Source organism: Parasteatoda tepidariorum, chromosome 5, assembly GCF_982258835.1.
Source record: "Parasteatoda tepidariorum strain Cologne lab strain chromosome 5, Ptep-v5.0, whole genome shotgun sequence".
Lineage (NCBI taxonomy): Eukaryota > Metazoa > Arthropoda > Arachnida > Araneae > Theridiidae > Parasteatoda > Parasteatoda tepidariorum.
This window is the reverse complement of record NC_141759.1, coordinates 37276481-37297106: the sequence shown is the minus strand read 5'-3', so window position 1 is coordinate 37297106 and position 20626 is coordinate 37276481. Positions and strand designations below refer to the sequence as shown.

Below are 20626 nucleotides of genomic sequence, written 5' to 3'. Positions count from 1 at the left end.
CTGGCACATGTTCTAGCAAATGCCCCAAGTTTAATTATGGTTTGGAGTGTGATTGAGGTTGAAGACGGGGGATAGCCTGAGACTTCTGGTACTTGTTTGAAATCGATTTCAAAGTTTTTAGAATGCGCCTTTTTGCTTTCTTTTCTAACTAAAATGTTTTGATATAATGAGATCATTGTTGCTTGCTTTCTTAAAATTTGGAATGTGCGTCGTTTAAAGCTAGATTCATTTTCTATTTATCCATCTTTTTAATTAACTGTTCGCAAAGATTTACAATTTAGTTGAACCTATACTTCTTCATATTACAGTTTGCTAGTAGCGAGAAATCTTTTTAAATGATCTTTACTAATTTTTTACTGATGTAAGATTCTTATTTAACGCACTTGCTTGCAGTGATTAAAAATGTTGTTCCGATTCGTTTGCGAAAACGTGAATTCCAGTCATAAACATGGGTATTTTTTTATGATTGTACAATTTTTAAAGTTTCTGCATTTTCTTATGTTCTCATTTTATCAAAGCAACGATTCGGGAAATGAAGTTTTACACCGAATTTTCCTAAGTTTGAGAGCAACTTCTACTCCAATTTCACTTTTTTTGCATTTTATGTGCGAATGTGTCGCTGTTATTTAGCTAAACCCAATTGTAACACATTTTCTCGCTGGACAGTTAATTACAAATAGATTCTCTTAGATAACCATTTAAAGGAGACTTTTATTTATTTCGAGTTGAGGATATATTTAACCTATTCACTTGTCATGAGTCAGGAAGTCTAAAAATGAATTGATCCACAAAACAGCTAAACAATGGATAACGTAACCAGCGGTCTTTTGCAAAAAGAGAAATCCATTGATGGCTTAAAAATCCATGCTTTCAATGCTTCTCAATATAGCTTGCTGATTTTCGTCTGAATCTGAAATGTTTATTGTGAAAATAAATCTGCAATGCATCACTATAATACGGAAAATGGTTGTAAAAATTGAAAAAATTGCAATATTTAAGAGCATTGCATGAAGGAACATATGATTAAAAATGCTGAAGAAAAAAAAGTAACAAGCAATATTACATTCAATACAGAAAATTTGAGAAGGACTTAGTTTTAATCAGTCAAATTTATAAAATTTTACAAAAATTTGATATTTTTAAAAATAATTCCAAAATTTAAGGTTTTTGATTGATATGAAGATGATGGATAAGATATGTGAAAAAATTTGCGTGTAATATACAAATCCATATACTACTTTTGAGGGTAGTATTTTGCAATTATCGAAAACTCTTTTTTCGCACCACTCCAACTTTAATAAAATATACGCAGTAACAGATATCACAGCTTGTTATCACATTTATCAAATATGCAGTTATGTAGTTAAGTGGCTTCGTATAAACTTTCATTAACCAAGATGCTGAGGACAATAATATAACCAAAGCTTTTTCAATGGCTGCAGAATTATATGAAAAGTAAAAATATCCTTTTGATGTCAAAGTATAACATAAAGAAAAGTCCAATTTCACATCTACGGGAAATATCTGCCCATTTGCTACGGTCTACTGGTTAGATCTTAACATAATATCCTTCCTCATTGTTGGTATTAATAGGAAAAATAGTTTTTTTAAAAAGTAGCTAGCAGGACTAAAGTTCCTCTGGTATACAATAATTCATATAACGTATTAATTTTTGCTTTACAATAAAGAACGCGTAGTATAAGTGCGGCTTAAAATTAAAAATTCTAAAAATTGCAAAGAAAATAAATAAATAAATAAAATAAATAAATAAATGAACAAAAAATAAATAAATAAATAAATAAATAAATAAATAAATAAATAAAATAAAATAAAATAAAATAAAATAAAATAAAATAAAATAAAATAAAATAAAATAAAATAAAATAAAATAAAATAAAATAAAATAAAATAAAATGAGAAGGCACGTAATGCTGATCATTAGGGAAAATAAACGTTAAATTATTTGGTAAATCCTATTGGCATTTTCATTATTAATAATGGATTCTAGATTTAAGACGCATCTTAAAGTTTTAACATGGATACCCTGAAAATGAGTTTGTTCATAAAAAGATTTATTCACCGAAAGAATTATACATGAAAAGATTTATTCATAAGGAGACATGGAGGAACAGATAATAAAAAATTATGTTATTACAGCTGCTGACTACGTTTGTAAAGGTACTGAATGCAAATCTCCGTCATCGAAATGTGTAACAAAAGGTACTGATTTCTTCTGTGAATGTGAACCTGGGTACAAACTGAAGGAGGGAAAGAAACCAGAAACAAACAAAGATGAATGTGAAAGTAAGTTACTAGTTAAACTACTTAAGTAACTATGTGAAGAATTTATTAAATTATGGAATATAGTATTAATTTCAAAGTATCAGCCAAAGGATTTTTTATGAACATTTTGGTAGATGTTTGTTCTCCATTATGAAATATACTAGTCTTATAGTTTTTGTTAGAGCAATAAGCTATTGTTCCATGCATGTGAAGTACTATCTGTACTTCACATGCATGTGTGCTGAAGGGAGTATGAAAGTACTCCCTTCGGCAGTTTTCGGTGACTATAGTAGCGAGGTTAAACTATTTTAAGTAGAGCTGTGAATAAACATTTAGGAGAGATATTAACTTGGGTTGGCATGAGCAATAGAAAAATCTCCCCGCTTTAAAATGCGCTTTTTCTTGTTTCTGTAGCAGCTGGCACGTAATGTTTCGAAATAATTATATTCCTAAATATTACGTGCCTTTTTTTAAAAAAAAAGATTAAATCTTCAAAGTACTCTACTCCCATTTTTCGTCTCAATTCCGTACATACAATATAATACTAAATCATAAACAGAGAATCTTTGCCTATGCTTATTGGCTTAGGTCTTCATGCATTAAAAAGAAAAGAAAATTAAAGTACATAAGTTAAAATACCTCAATAAAGCACCAAAGATACATCAAATTTGCTACTAAAAAAACTGTTTGCTAACAAAGTGATACCGCCGACTATCCGAAATCCGGCTACTACTACAAATTAATTATTAATTAATAAAATAAGAAAATAATAATAATTATTATTTTACAAATCATTGGCTCATAAAGCTTTTGATTCGTTCATAAAGTTCTTGAGATATCACAAAATACACAAAAAGTGAAATTAACATGAAAGGATCTGGATTATTAACCAGTCACCAGCATTAATTATTGGTATCATATTTTCCAGGTTGCAATTGCCTCCGTTCCCTAACATATTCCGGGGGTCAGGATTTTTAATCTGTGATAAGTAAATATGCTTATTTTGAGAAGGCACATCTTTGCGTCTTATTTCAAAACTTAAAATATCGTCAACATGAGTTAACATGTTCAAGGTTAAGCTCTCAAATTAATAAGATCATTAAAATCTGATCATTAGATAAGATCAAAACTTATTATAGGCATTCATTTCTTATTAGCGTACAGAATATCCCAATTAGCCATTTTAATATGAGCTGAAGTGGAACTTATTCTTATCACTTATCTCTTATGACTTATCCTTTCTTATTCAGCACTTTTATTCATTTCATCTTAAATAAAATTACTAATATTACATTATGAAAAACATGTACTATTCCACATTAGTTTTGAAGCTAATGACATTTTTCCATTCACAAGCATACGTAATTGCATACCTGCCAACTTTTAATCTATTCCATTAGGATTTTTCCAAGTGGTATCAAAATGGAATTTCAATTTTACGCAAAAGAATACGTTGCATTTGAAAAAGCTTAGACTGACAACTACGACAGTAACGTGTATATATATATATACATGCTTAATTTTTTTAAGAAGAGTGGTGATCAAAATGCTTTAAATATTAAGTTTATAAAAGAAAAAATAATATATATTTACTACCACTTTAAATATAAAAATAAAATTTTACGCCAAACGCGTAAAAGTTGGCAGGTATGTAATTGGCACCTGAAGTAATCTATTTCAAATCAATTAATTGAAGTGATCCACCCTACGATAAATAAAATCCCAGAATGTTGTAACGACATTCTCAACTTTTAAAATCAAATTAAGTCTCCATCAACATGAATTAAATAAAACATACGAAAAGGAGAAAGCTATACATTAAGTCCCCTTGAACATAAAAAAAAACATAACACACAAGATCTAGTAAAAATCAAGACGCTGTCTAACACCTGTTTTTAAGTGTTAATAAATTTTCAATTTTCTTGTGTACACGTGAAATTAGTAATTGATGTGGCTCCTAATAATGTAATTGGTTTAAAAAATACGCCAATCAAGGAGTGTCTCCCTTATTAGGCCCCACCCCCCACTTTTCTGTGACAAAAATCGTCATCAGGATGGACAATTTGCTGTTGTGATTTTGTTTCGAATCCTTCACAATACAGTCTCAACTAAATAAAATCCATGAGCCCAAATGCTCCATCAAAGTCGCATACAAAAATTGGCCTCAAGAGAGTGTCCTCCAAGGAAAATTCCAGGCAATCAAAGATGTGTTCCGCGGAAGCAAGTCTTAATGCATTTGCTACATGTTGGGAAGATTTAGCCGCCGAATTCGAAAGTTTAGCTTTTAAAATGGCCACTGATGAATCGTAAGACTGCACTTTGATCCGATTAAGCACCGATACTTTGAGCACCATCAGGGCTTTTTCTGTCAAACCAGTGGTGAAAAGGACGGGTTTATCAGAGTTGCCTGTTGAAATTTTTCTTCGTGGAGAAAATCTCTAGATAAGTTATGAGTCAGATGTGATCAATGGGGTCCTTTTTATCCAGGCTATCTGCGAATTTATTACCAGGGAAATTGACATTTGTCGAGATCTTTTGTTCAAGGACATATCGAGTTTTGGTGACGTATTCCAATTTGCCGATTAAGAAGATAAATTTAAAAGTTTCAGGCTAATCTTATCTTCAACGGTACATAGAGAAATAGAACTTTTCATTGAAAAAAGGCAAAAGTACAGCAGTTGGCATTTAGCCGTCCCGAAGATGTTTCAGAGAGGAAAAAATTTCTTTGACACCTCAACTGAATAGGATTAGAGTAGTAAATAAATTTATTACACTTGTTTACTCAAAGCTTCTACCCTGCTCTAAAATATCATTTCAGGCTTTTGGCATCTCCCAACGTTTTGTATATTGTTATAAAGACTATGTAGATTAACTGTTTGGAAAAAAGCACTAGGCATTTTGTGATTGGATTTGGGCAATACATACTTTCTTTCTCTTTCTTTTCCGAGAGATTGAAATAAATTTAATGCAATAACAATTTAGTTTAAATCATTATCTTGTGTAAAAGCTAGTAATCGAATTAAAATGTGCAAAGAAAAATTATTCCTAGGATATATATATATATATATATATATATATATATATATATATATATATATATATATATATATATATATATATATATATATATATATATATATATATATATATATTACTATACAAACTCTTTACTATATAAAATTATCTAGAGTTGAAAAAAGGGAAATTTAATTTTAAAGAAGAGCCAAAGAATAATAGTTTAAATAAAAAGCAAGAAAGGTGTTAGGCAAAACAGTTACATCCGTCTAATTGGAATGTTATTATTACAATTGAACCAATAGCTGTGAAATTTAATATTTTTGTTTCCTCTTTACTATATATATTCATTGAAGTCTATTATTGAACAGAAAAAAATAAATGCGACCTCGGAGAGTTTTCGTGTCCCAAACCAGAGAGGGCTAAATGTGTGATGATAGGAAATGACGATTTTTATTGCGAATGTAATGATGGCTACGTCCCCAAAGAAGGTGAAGTAAAGAAAAATAAAGGCGAATGCACAAGTAAGTTTTGATATTTAAAATGTTTTCTTTTTTCATTAACACATGTGTTAAATTCTGAATAGGACCAAAAGGAAAAATATTTAAAATTTCAAAAGTTGATATCACTTAAGTATAGCATGCATTTAATCTATATTCTTATAACTTTATACAGAAGTGTTTAATATAAATAACATATACTATTTTCACATGTGTTATTAAGATTGAAAACTGAATAACGCCACAGACAAAAATCTTTAATATTTCATGAAATTTTTTATTAGATCAAAATGTTTCCAATTACCAGTGTTGTGAAAGTTGGTATCATACATAAATGAAGTATACATTTAAACTATATTTTAACAACTTGAGGTGAAAATACTGTAATTCTAAGTCAGTCTCTTGCAAATGAGCTGAAATTTTTATAATTATTAGTAGATTGCTTAAAATTTCGATGGCAAAAGATAAATATATTAGCTGAACTATCACAAGAAAGTTGTAATAACAATCAATTGAGCAAGCGTGGAAAAACACAATGACTTTCTCAGTCTCGATGATATCTTAGTATTACATATAATAAATATTGCCATATGACCTCACACGACAAAATTTTTTATGGATATATGTAACTATGAAGAAAGTGAAGTGGATGAAACGGGGAACGAAATTGCACCTTCATAGCAATAACTTTAATTATTTCAAAGAATTTATTAAGTAAAAGCTATTTTTTTAAAGTTATTAGATTAAAACAAAAGCATTTTTTTAGTTGTTGAAATAGAAACTGTATTCATATGTAAAATCTGCACGATATTTAATTACGCACGATGATATTCGGGGTAAGCATGCGACTAGTTTTCCATAAACCTGAATACTGTTTGTTTTAACTTTTATTTAGCTCAGTATATCAGCATATTTTTAAAAAATTTCTGCTTTCTTTTGCATACGTGTGCAAGTGGTTAGTAATTTAAGGACGTTAAAATGAACTTGCTCTTGGTTTCAACCTCTTTCGTAGAGAATGCATATCACCATTCTTAACTTTACTCCAGAAAAATATTACTTTGTTAATTCAGAGTAAATTTGTAACAAGAATTTTTACCCACATAAGCGATATTACAGAGCTGATTAATAAATAATTTGAGTATTGAAAAATTTATTTGAGTAATTTTCCACCATCTAATAGAGGTATATAATTAATTTTATAAAATTGCAATTTATTTTTCAAAGTGGCATTGCTTTTCAAATGCAGTAATTGTTTCATCGTAAATTTTTCAAATCAACTATAATCGCATACTTGCCAACTTTTAATCCTTTCGTGAATAGTTTTCCCCATTAGTGCTAAAATGGAATTTGAATTACAATTTTAGGTAGAAACATACGTGATATTTTGAAGTAGCTTAAGCGGACAACCACGATTCGTTCGTTCGTTGTTTAAGAACTGGCATCTGAGGCCAAAATTGTCCCTTTCCCCATTCATCATGAAGTGATGGAAACATTACATGAAGACTGGATCCACTGATGGGAGGTGTCATGAAGTAAGGAAAGGATGGCACTTTGCCATCATGTTGAAAAGATGAGATGTAGGCGAAGAAAAAACTGTAAGGTGACTGGAAAGGAGTTGAGTGGCATCAACAAAAAAGTAGTCTGTTGTACTTTGAAGTAAACATTTCGCTGTTTGAATGATTACTTATTTCGATGAGATAATTTACAAGACCAGTCTTCGCTACTAATTTAACCCGGAGGAACCTATCGGTCGACAGTAGAGTTTAGTTTCGCAAGACCGCAATGTGAAACATGCCTCTACCAAACGGGTTCAAGCGCAAATGGCCGTTTGTTCCGACAGGACCTAATTGTTACTACCATGAGGTCGATGCAATCATCACATTCTTTAGTCAAAGCAAAACAATTTACTTCGTTGACAGGGTTTGGAAATTACTTTATCAAAATGTTCTGTCATTAAACATTGATGTGTGAACTACATTGCAGAAGTTCTGCACTCTGCAAACTTGCGTCAAAACTGTTACGAAGGAGGAAAGGAATCATCCCAGAGGCAATCTGGAACTCTTCATATATCATCCGCTGGATCGACCTCAGAATCGGACAACCCGCAAGGCGTCTCAATCAGGAATCGAATGGTGAAATGGTTACTGACAACCACAACAGTATTACATATTAATATATATGCTTAATTTTTTAAAAAATATCGGTGGTCAAAAAGATTATAAATTAAGTTTATGAATGCAAGGAATATATGGAAAGCATACATTTTACTACCACATAAAATATAAAAAGAAAATTTACGTCAAATACGTAAATGTTGGCAGGTATGTAATCGCGAAAAACTTGAATAAGTAGAGATTTAAGCAAAAAAAGTTACTGTAGATTTTCATTAAAAAATTCAACACAAAATAAATCTTACTTAACTTATTTATAATAACTTTTACGATTTCAATTTTATGTAGAATTCGATTGTATTTTCTTACATATTTTCTACAGTTGAGGTGAACGAAATAACGGTAAGAAATGTTGGGATAAAAACTAAGCTATTTCTCATAAAAAAAATTTCTTCTATTGGAAGTAAATACTATTATGATTTAATATCAGATTCTTAGTGTAGAAAATATGATATAATGTTGCTTTCCCCACCACAATGTTTGAATAATTTTAAACTTCGAAAAAAAATTAATTGACAAAATTAACTAAAATTTAAAATAATTTTATTTTGATTTATTTATTAAAGTTTTAGTTCTTATTAAACGACTATTCTATAATTTTTTTAAAATTTCATATAGCATTTAAACACTTGCTAACTCGGAGCTCCCAACAACTTTTGAATTTAAATGGAAATAACATAAAATTGTATTAATTTATTGTATTTTGCCAGCTCAAATCTCTCTGCAAGATTAACAGCATTTGGATGGCTGTTTAAACTGTTTATGTATAGTGGTTTTTAAAGCCAATGTAAATCAAATTTGTTTGATTGAAAATGAAAAGTGGACGTTTAATTTCGTTATCTCTTTATTTGTTCGAGAAAAATCTCTCGCCAAAAGTGGAAGAAGTTGGCGAGATAAATTTAATGCTAATAAGTACAGTGCCTGTTGATCAGTTATTGATATCAGTTATTGATAAGTTATCCATTACGAAGCCATGCTCTCAATTTGATAATGCAATATTATTACTTTGAAGTGATCGAAGAAAAATGAATATCGAAACTTCTTTAAAACAAACTCGAAACTTTCTTAAAAATTATTTAATGTAAGTCATCTTAATTCGTTACAGATCACTGAATCTAAAAATTTTAAATTTAAAAGTTTTTTTTTAAACCAAAATACTTAGAAATCTGACTTGCATGTCTTAAAACTAGTTCCCTACTTCCTAGGTTATAATATGTAAATTAAAATATGACATAAAAATACTGTAATAATATTTTAAATTGAGATATACTTATAAAATATCCCATTTTATGCGTTTAAATAATTGCAACAGATTGCAGCACAACCTCACATTATTCTTAACATATGCTTTAAACCATGAAACACTAAAAAAACTTTCTCTTCCATAAAGTTTAATTGAATCCCTTAATAAATTCATGTTAAAAAAATAGAATGTCAAAAATATACTTTAATTAACGAAATTTTCTATCACTTACAAAAACATAAGATCAATTCTTCGGATGCTAACTGTTGTTGTGATATCATTTATTAGTTAATATCATAATTAGAAATAAATCTAAGGCAAATAATATGAAGTTCTTAGAGATTTTTACTGTCTCAAGGTACAACACTTTCCCCAATTTTTTCCCTCTTCCATCACCAATTTCCCCTATTTTTAAAAATAACATAAGATAAAGATTAAGGTAAGAAGAATATAAGATAAAGGTTTTGGCAAGATGAAAAAAATAGCTTAAGTTAGGTGCAAAGAGAAAGGTAGGATAAACGTATGGAATAAATTTTAAGTTTAACCCCTTACACACCGGTTGTAAAGCTTTCATATCTCCCTTTGCTGGCATGCAGAAAGTGTTAGCTATTTGCTAGTGTCTAGGTAAGGCGTAAAGTTCAAAATGATACGACAAAAACATAAGAAAATGAAAGGGCTAACCTGGAACACATTTCGTCTAAAACTAGTTGTACAACGCGTAATATTACATCAACATCATTCATCTAGCGTAATATTATATCAAAAACATTTAGCGGATTATTAAATGGAATGAAAAAACGATACACTGCAGCAGGAGAAGAAGTAGAGAGTTCTTCGTTAAACAATTTTCAAAAAGTCGCTTACAATTTGAGAATTCTTAAACTGTTTAAAAAATAGTTATGGAGTAATGCGGAAAGTAAAAAAAATGCAATGTTCATCCAGCAATAATTTATAATCTAAAAGAGAATTTGATAAGAGCGTAAAGAAAAACTACGCGAAGAATGCTTAGAAAGACTTTTAAATTAAAAAATGAGCAAACGTCGTAAAGAAAATCATAAAATGTTTCTGAAAAGTACTATATTTTGAAGTAAGCTCATGGAATAGCTATATTGATTTGTTATTTGAATAAAATCAACAAAGCTTATTAGGACAGAATAGATTACAAGTAATTTGGCTGCATATTTCTTTTTATTCCGTGGAGGACTTTAAACACTTGATTTTTTTTCAAAAGGTGGGTGCGATGATAATTTCTGCAAAGATGGTTCAACCTGCAAACCTCAAGGAAAAGATTATAAGTGTATATGCCCTCCCTTTTTTGAAGGAAAAAACTGCACTAAAGGTAATTAATTATACGCATTTGTTTGTTGCCATTTATTTTACTTCAGTGTGTTTAAGTAAATTATTAAGCAAAAATATTCTCTGCAGTTACATATTTCATTATTTTCATTAGTTTTATTATTTTTTACTACTTATTATTTTTTACTACTTATTTAAGAAAGTATTTTCATAGTTTTTGTTGTTTTTTTACGAATATTGCAGAGTTTTTTATTTTTTTGAATGCTTAAATATGGTAATTGCGAGTGGTTTTTATATAAAATAATTTCAGTTTTCTACACTGATGGATAAAAAACTCCTTCAGTTAATACAATTTATTTAATTACAATAATCATTCAAATTAAAAATCCTTTGAAAATGGATTCTATTTCCTCTACTTTTAATTTATGAAGAGTTATACTTATATATCAATTGTATTATAAGTAATTAATACACAATTAACACAATAATTAATAAATATTATGCAATATTTGTTTTATTTTATTATGTGTTTTGCTGAATCTAATAACCAGAATTTTGTTTTTGAAATTTTTTTAATGTTTAAGTTTTAGGATTGCTTATAGCCTTCAGAGATGCCAACTGCTCCGGACACGCTAAAATAATTAACAAAAACGGTAAATAGCTACTAAGTAAATTTTGCAAATAGTTGATTATTTTTGCTTGCTTTTTTAAAGGCATATCATGACATAATTATTATAAAGTGGTGTATTATATAAGCCTACGAATTATTTAGAAGTAGTGGTGGATAAAAATCTACTAAATTGAATTTATTAAACTAAGAATGACAATTGATAAACTACCACTTTAAAATGTATAACTGCTGTCCGGGGCAAGTTGGCATCTCTGAGCCTTTGTGCTTTTGAGTTTGGTAGCTAGGTTGAATAAAAAATATTCCAATGAATAAAATGAAACAAAAAATATTAAGAGATATTAAGTAATATCTTAATAGAAGAAGAATTGCACCCATTTTATTCGTAGGAACTTAGGACACTTTGCTTTTTCCTGTTAATATATTATGCTTAAACTTTTTTTCAGCAAGTTGCGCAAATAACCCTTGTAAAAATGATGGAAAATGTGAAGTCAAAGAAATCGCCGGTGTGACAGCAGGTAGATGCACTTGTAAAGCTCCCTTTGATGGAGATACTTGTGAGACAAGTAAGTATTAACTCAAGATGCTCAGCAAAGGACAATCTGATTTCAAACTTAAAAATCTCGAAAACGGAGTGCTGTGGAATAATGAAGTTAACAGTATGCTTACGACGAAAATCTAAAAACTAGGAAATTAGTAACAGCAGTTGCCGAAAGATGACGCTGTAGACTGAAATCATGTTGAAACAGCAATCATTTTGATCTGAAAATATTGTGATTCCAGTAATTGTTCTGTATTATTTTCAAGAAGAGATTGTATTCTCTTCAGGAAGAACAGCACAATCTGTCGGTGAATTTTGTTACTAAACTGGAATTGTCAGTATAAGATTCTTAGAGTTAATTTATTTCTATATCGTTCTTTGTTTTCAAGACTTTAAGTTTTGAAAATAGTCAGTTCTTAGCTGGGCATACTGAATTATGACAATGTATATGCGACTATTGTTTTAAGAATATCGCAAGTAAAAATTTAAAATTTTTATAATATTATTAACTAAAGCATGACTATATTTCTTTTATAATTTAAAAAAAAATCTGAGTATGATGCAATGCACAGTGGGCCAGCATTCAAAATTAGTATTTCGATAAAATTTGTTTCAAAATTTGAGGTTCTTTATTTAGGGTTTTTATGTGCAGTTAAATTGAATTCATTACTGAAATTTTGAAATACACTAAAAATACCAAAATAAAACAAGATGGCGGCTGAAATATGGCCAGCAAAAAAAAAAAGAATAATATATATATATATATATATATATATATATATATATATATATATATATATATATATATATATATATACTGTATTACTGTATTTACAGTATATTTAAACGTACTGCATATATATATACAGTACGTTTAAATAATTAAATATAGCAATGAAAATATAAAATTTTCCTAATTTTATATTAAAAATGAAAAGCAAATTATCTTTCCGAAGTAATATTACAAAATAACGCGAAAACATGAAGAAAAGAAACATAATTTTTGTTTTTCGGTATATTTAGTTCACCTTTGCAATATGGGAAAAAATGGGGCAGGTTTTTTCGAAAGAAGAAATATCAAAGAAGACAACAAAAAAAAAGTTTAGCCAATTACCTCGTGGAACTTTTTGGAGATAAGTTTCGAAAGTGATTCAAGCATTGTAAAATGTCAAATGATAAGATATAAACAATAAGTTTGTCAAGAGTATTAACTAATCCAACAAATCGAAAAATTGTACTATAATTTCAGACTAATGACATTGATAAAAATGTAACAGAAAGGTGAAATTCCTATATACATTTCTGAAATATAAATTTAAAAGTTACATTAAAAAAGCATTTTTTTAGCATATTTTACACTTGTACTCTCGTCGGTCCAAAAAGTAAATTATAATGTTTGGAATGATTATGAATGCTTAATTTGGGCGATATTAAAGCTGCCTAAACATATTTTTGTCGAAATTTAATTTTTGACTTTTGGCCAAAGATCATGGTCTTCTGGCCTACTGTGCAATGGAGTGTATTTTTTTATTCGCATCTTCATTGGGTTTCAGTCAATTGTATGAAAATGGGAATTTTTTGTGAATTCTGAATTCTCTATAGTACTTTAAAGTAATGCACCCTAGTGGTCCAAAGAATTTTTTTTTCGAAGGAGTACAAAATCTTTGACGATGTTTGGAGTGTCATTTGCCAAATACTAGCGCTCGCGCTTGAAAATAACTGGTAATTTCTACAACCAAATAATTTTAATCCGCTATCAAGAGTATATATTTTGACTTTTTAGTATGGCATAAAAATGTAACATTTTGATAATTTATAATAACAAAAGAGGTAGAGTAACAGATATCAAAATACCTAAAAAATGAAGTTTACTTTTTTGAAATTACTATTGTTGGTGTTTTAATCATTGTCAAATCGCAAATGGCAAATTTCAAAAACGTATTTTTATGTACCCGATTGCAATGTGTTAATAATGTACCTACTCATTTTAATGAAAAATGATGCATTAAATATGTTTGCCATAAAATTGGTTTGCATTATGAAAATTGATATTTTAGCCAAATTAGCTAATATCAGCAGCTAATTTTGTTGGTTTATGGATGTTGATGGTTAAGATATGTATATTATTTTCATTCGACCAGGGCAATGTGGAGCTTTTTGTAGTCTTTCCAAAATATAAGGTTTAATTCTACATTTTAGAAACATACAAATAACTAAGTTATTTAAATTTTTTATTTATTTATTTATATACAGAAAGTCATTAATATAAAATTCAGATTAAATATTCACATAAATATTGATAGTTAAGATTAATTTTATTCAGATGACAGCTCTCAAAGTTCAATACATCAATTGACCAATATCTTTTTAGGTTAAATTAATATGAATTTTTTTGCACTTATTATATATTTAATGGTGAAATAAAGTTCACTATCATTTACCTTATTCATTTTAATACAAAAAAAATTGCTAAAAGTAATTCGTAAAAATACTTCAATTTTTAAGATCAATTTTAATAACACTGTGGGTCGTTAAAAATATACAAAGTGGTTGTAAAATACTATTTTAAATCGAAACATATTTTTAGAAATTCAAATATTTTGCCAACAGTTATGTTTTACACGTAATTCAATATTCTATTTTATGTCAAACTTCTATATCACGAACTTGAACAAATTTCGAGATTTCGAAATGTTTTAATCATAACAGTCCAAGTACCACAAAGGTTGTTAGATAGAGCGTATGCTTCAATATTAAACTTTCTTTTAAGGTTCTCTAGCAACAATTAAGAAAGAAAAACTCTTTGTTCATGCTGTGGATCGGTAAAGACATTACAATTTAAAATTAAATTTCCAAGTCATATTCTTGCCCGCTTTCTTGCTATATTCTTGTGATTTATCTCGTTTATAAATTCTACTCTAAACAAGGAAAAAAAAAATTTAAATTGATAATTTATCAATGGCATTTATGAATTAATTATTAAGCAGTCTCTTACGTAGTCAATTATTACGTAATAATTAAAATTTTTCCATAATTGTCTTTTGCTGGTTTAAAAGGATGAGTGTTATTCGCCTAAGCTATTTCGCCAAAACTTCAAAGTATTTATAGATAATAGAGATTTTATAGATATAATTGAATTATTCAATGGGATACCTGCTAGTGACGTAGTGTGGGCATCTCGATCCTGATTGGTTGTTGAAACATGTCATTTCCTAACGTTAACAACTGTTTTTTTTCTCCATTCTATTTTGAGTAAGTGTCAATTCTCTTAAGTGATGAATTCATTATTCTTACACCAAGATTCCTTCACAAGGATTTCAATGCTTTCAATATATATTTCGTACTTAACACAAAACCAGGCATGAAGTCACGTGGAACATAAACTTATTATGCATCAAAATTTCCCGGTACACAAAACAAAAATATATAACACAGTTACAATAAAATACATAAGCAAGTAATAAATCCAAGATAAATAAAAGACATGCTGACCGGCCCGTGTAGGGGGCAGGGAACTGTCCTTGCGTCAGAAAGGTCCTGGGTTCGAATCCCGAGCAAGGCATGGATGTTTCTTTCTCTCTCTGCGTGTTCTATGTCCTTTCTCCTTTGTGTGTGAATGTGACCCGCCCTATAAACGGGTTGTGGTTGCGTGAATGGCGTGGCAGAAGTCGAATTCCTGGCCATAGATGGCACCACTGAAAAACAGGAACAATCGCACCCCCACTGTCTAAACAGGCATACGGCAAAAAAAAGTAAAAGACATAGACGAGAAAGAATTATATTGCAAGAAATTCGATGTGCGATACTGCGCTGTGTTTAATTAACTTCACATTAATTAACATCTTAAGTTACGTGGAAAAACAGGTTAACTTTAACATGCTATTTTGCTTATAAAAGCTGAGGTAATAGGTCACATGTCTGGGTATCAATGATCTTCTTCTTGAAGTGCAAGTACGCAATTGTGATAGTTGACAGATTAAATTTATTTTTAAAACTTTAAAAATTGAGATTAATAAATTCAAATACAAAAATTGCTACCACTCAGTAAACTTTTAGTGTAATATATAGATAATAAATTTGGATGAGTAACCTAAAAAGTTTTTTTTTTAGAATCACTCTCTTTAATTATAAATGAGTTTTCAAATCCAAATTTTTTAATCGATGTAATGGTATAAAACTTAATTTTTCTTGATATCTTTGCTATTATATATAAAATAATTTTAAATACGAAAGTTGACAATGTTAAGCATACTATTTTTATGTTGATTAAAAATATAATGTTTAGATTCTTTCTTCTAAATTATAAGACTAAAGTTATTAATTTACCCCTTTCCCCATCTCTCTCGTCCAAATCACGAAGTGAATCTTTAGTCTTCTTTTTCCGTGATATTTCCAGGCTAGATGGTTCAAATGTAATGCAGGAAAAAGGTTCAAATATATTCATTTTTCTTGCAACGGAATGTTTTATTTCTTATTTTGCAAACTATGTGACTGCACTAGACTAATTTTAATGTAATTAGAGATAGTTTATTTTGAACTAGATGTCAGCACTATCAAAATATATGTAATAGTGATATATATCATATTTATCTCTATGAGAACACCAAAGAGCTTTGGTAATGATTTTGGTTGAATTAACCATTAAATACAATGTTGTAATATGTGATAAAATGTAGCAAAATTTGGTAATTTATCGCAATTTCTGAGAGCATAAAAACCACTTATTCGGTTAAATTTATTTTTCAATTTTGCATTTTTTACTAAATGTGTGATAATAGGAACTACAATTTGTAAAATCAGAATTACCTTATGAACGGAAAAATTAAAAAATGGTTTAAATATCGTATATATTGGTTTCATTAACCAGAATTATGTTTTTATTTTTTTTTTAAATGTCATTTTTATAAAATGCGGAAATTTTATCAGAAATTTTTTCTTTTTTTTTTTAGAAAAATGCTAATTACTACAAAACAATTAACTATTTAATAATTACTTCATAAATGTTTTTTGATAAATTTCCTTGCGGAACAGTTTTTTTTTCTGTTGAATGAGACATTTTCAATAGAAATTAAATACTTTCGTATCGCTGATTTCAAATCGGCAATCAGTTTCCTTTTCCAAGCTGCAATTTTTTAGTGACAATTTTAGTCTATTTTTACAAGATTGAGAACGTTATAAGCAACAAGGGGTTGTGTAAATGTAGCAACAAAATTCTAGGTGAGTTAAGGCACATAGTCAAAGATTAAAATTTTATAGATGCTCATGCAAAATGCAGTCATGCCCCGCTAAGAGCTCTATCTTATTACGAACTGTTTCTTCGTCTGCTTCAGAACAGAACATAATAAGCAAGCGGGCAAGGGTTCCTGTCAATTTTAATTCTGATGCGAAGCTCTAACTTTTCGGGAAGCTTGTCGCATCATTTAAGCGATCTCCTCTTATATTTAACTTTTTTTGAAACTTGTATCAACTTTATTAAACATTTCCACAAAAAATAGAATAAAAATACTAGTTAAGAATATCTGTAACTTTAGGAGCAAAACTTCTTTCAGTTTAGAAATCTCCATTTCCGAATCAGGCAATATTAAATGCAATATTATTTTGTTCCCCAATTTAGATTTTTGTTTTCTTTATTGATAGTAGAATTTAACAAGGAGCTGAATAAAAGATTAACAAGGAAACAGGCAAAAGTATGTCATAGATGCGGAATTTGATACTGTAGTGTCTACTCTTTGCAAATTGAATATTGACGTGCTTTGCAAATTGAATATTGACGGGCTTTGCATACTGAATATCGACGCAAAATACGCGCTATCTAACATCATCTGTAATTTTTCGATTAATTTGCTTAAAACATTTCGCTGTGTTAAACCTCAATATTAGTTTATCATATAGAAGTTTCGCATACAATAAAATATTGAATACATTATATTACACTAATGAGCACTTATACGCAATAAAAGATATTAAATACGTATAGAATTTATTAACATTAATTGTATAATTTTCAAATATAGTAATTGAATTGAATAATTTTCCAATTTGAATTGAAAAAATAATATATAACTGTGTTTCTATAACATTTTTTTCAAATTCGACTTACTAACTGCTGTTTCCTTTCTCCTAGATTTGTGGTGTAAAATAGATACCTGTGGCACAAAAGATGAAGCAAAATGCGAATTTTCTGTGGACTTGGGTGCAGGCTATTGTACGTGCAAAAACGACACTCTAAGATTCAATTATGCAAGTCAAGTCTGTGAAGGTATAACATGTATTTGTATAAATTTAGTAATTGACAAATTATCTTTCTCATTTAAATGTTATATTAATTCTAGAAGGTTCCATTTCTGATTTTCCTGATGATTGCTTCGTAATTGTTTTTGATTCTGCTTAAACAGATTGTTACATCAAGATTAGAAATTTTTCTATTAAATTCCTATTCAATTATCGTACTAACAAACTTACCAATTTTTCAAACTCGAAACGAGTTAGTTAGTTCTTTTAGTATAATTTATTTAATACTTTTGCGAATACCAGTTCTGCTTATTTTAACATGTAATTCTTTATTTTTAGAAAAACCTGTATGTTCCTACATGACTTGCCAGGAAAATAAAGTATGCGATCCTGAAGAGAAAAAATGTGTATGCAAAAAAGGATATGAATTGGACAGCGAATCTCAAAAATGCAAATGTAATTAATATAAACTGCTGTTTGTAGAAAATGCAACACCATGAAAGAATCATCAGAATCAAATGAAATTTAATGCAGAAACGACTTGTACTGATACAAATAAATGATGAAATTTTCAAAACAAAAGAAACAAATTAAGCGTCCGAAATCAGTATTTGGTGCAGCCACCACGCGCTGCAATAAGTGCTGCTATACGACGTGGCATGGAGTCAAACAGATGTTGAATATCTGCTTGAGGAAGAGAATTCCATATCGCTTGTATGCGCAACCAAAGTTCGTCTTTGGAAACTGCAGGACGCGGATCACGAGTGAGACGCCGACCAACCATATCCCACACGTGCTCAATAGGCGACATATCCGGCGAATAAGCAGGCCAAGGAAGAAGTTGCATGCGTTGTGCTGAACAGAAGTCTCTAACAGTCCGCGCAACATGTGGGCGTGCATTATCCTGCTGAAAGATAGCTCCAGGGATGCCTTGAAGGAAAGGAACGACTTCGGGCTGTAGCACTTCACGGACGTATCTGTTGCTATTGAGATTACCCTCAATTCGTATCAAATTGGATCGTCCATGATACGAAATCGCACCCCAGACCATAACTCCGGGTGTTCGACCACTATGTCGTTCAATAATACACTCAGGAAGGCAGCGTTGACCGGCATAACGTCTAACACGAACACGGCCATCATGGGTCCACAAATTGAAGCGTGATTCATCTGAAAAGACAACTTGGTGCCAATCAGCTCGCCAGTCTCTGTGCTCAAGAGCCCACTGCCGACGCAGCCGTCGATGATCCGCCGTGAGGGGAATCCTGTATAATGGCACCCTTGCACGCAATCCACGGCGCAGCAGACGACGACGAATTGACGAAGCCGACAATTGTACACCTGTAGCAGTAGACCAATGTGCTGCCAGCTGCCTGGAGGAAGCTGTGCGATCATTCACCGCCATGCGGAGCAGGTGTCGATCATCGCGCTCTGACGTCACCTTCTGTCGTCCAGTGCCTGTTTTTCGAGTTGTTCGGTGCTCGTCGGTCCACTGCTTCCAAACTCGCATCACTGTGGAACTGTTCCGCTGCATACGAGCTGCTATTGCGCGATAGGAAAATCCTCCTTCTCGAAGGCCGATTATCCTCCCTCGTTCAAACTCCGTAAGTTGCTTGAATTTCTTATTCTTCCGTCGTGGAGGCATACTCAGGTCTCACTAAACGTTTGCCACTAACAAATAATCATAGACTATTTTCAACGTCCCGCTACAGCACTTTATTTATACGCTTTCAGCATCAATTCAGAGGGCGCTGCGCGCGCCACGCACGCGTGATGGCTCTGAAACTTTATTAATTTGCATAATATCCTATAATTGACATTTGCTGCGAATTTCATTTGATTCTGATGATTCCTTCATGGTGTTGCATTTTCTACAAACAGCAGTTTACTTGCTTATTCAGAATGAACATTTAAAAAAATAATGTTTTATTTATTATATGATCTGGTAAGCCTTTAAAGTAAAATCATGATCCTTATAGATTATATTGCTGTGTATTGAAAAAAAGGCTGTATTTGTACTGCCTTCTAATTAAAAATACTGTCTTAATGATATGTACGGAAGTAAACGGCATTACTATCAAAATTGTACAGAATGCGAATACAAAAATTCTTTGACTTTTGCATAACCTGCTAGTCAAGAGACCACCAACATCTTCGCAACTGAAATAACGGTATAAGAAAGTGAGTATCCTCGATATATGAAATTTTGTGGTAACTACGCTTGCGTAGAGCTTATATGCGTAAACGTGCAAAATTCTACGTGAGAGTGCAAAATCGTTTTATTAGAATGTTCCTGGAACTAGTGACAACTCCAAATTACCGGTTTTACTTCGTTAAGGGTAAGGGAGCCTTGAAAAATCATTTCAAGATCGTGCATGATTTATAAATATCAGCATTGAGCCATCACCTCCAACATCAAAAAGCCTCCAGACGGTCTTTTATAAGTAGTCCGCGCAGACTATTTAAAAAGTGAACCAGTTGTGCGCATGAACCCAAAACCTTTTATAAAAGTAATTGTAGGGAAGTAAAAAAATAGCTATTTGAAAAAAAAAAGTGGTAGGGAATTAGGCACTGAAAGCTAACTTGATAATTTCTAATGATACTATAATTTAAGTTTTAAAAAATATTAAAAAGACCTATTTTCAGATTAAAATATAACTATTTATTGTATTAATATACATTGATGAACATGAATGTTTTATTTTTTTGCAAAGATAA

At 30.3% G+C, this 20626-nt stretch overlaps 1 protein-coding gene across 3 annotated transcripts in view; it reads left to right on the top strand.

Moving 5' to 3' along the window:
• LOC107446532 (uncharacterized) overlaps positions 1–20626 on the top strand; it is a 149303-nt gene that overhangs the window by 82238 nt on the left and 46439 nt on the right. For all 3 annotated transcript variants that reach the window (XM_087163687.1, XM_087163686.1, XM_087163685.1), the window contains 6 exons: positions 2158–2304; positions 5670–5822; positions 10444–10551; positions 11583–11702; positions 17802–17936; positions 18248–18364. In XM_087163687.1, the coding sequence (XP_087019813.1) occupies positions 2158–2304; positions 5670–5822; positions 10444–10551; positions 11583–11702; positions 17802–17936; positions 18248–18364 (780 nt within the window). The remainder of the gene's footprint in view (positions 1–2157; positions 2305–5669; positions 5823–10443; positions 10552–11582; positions 11703–17801; positions 17937–18247; positions 18365–20626) is intronic.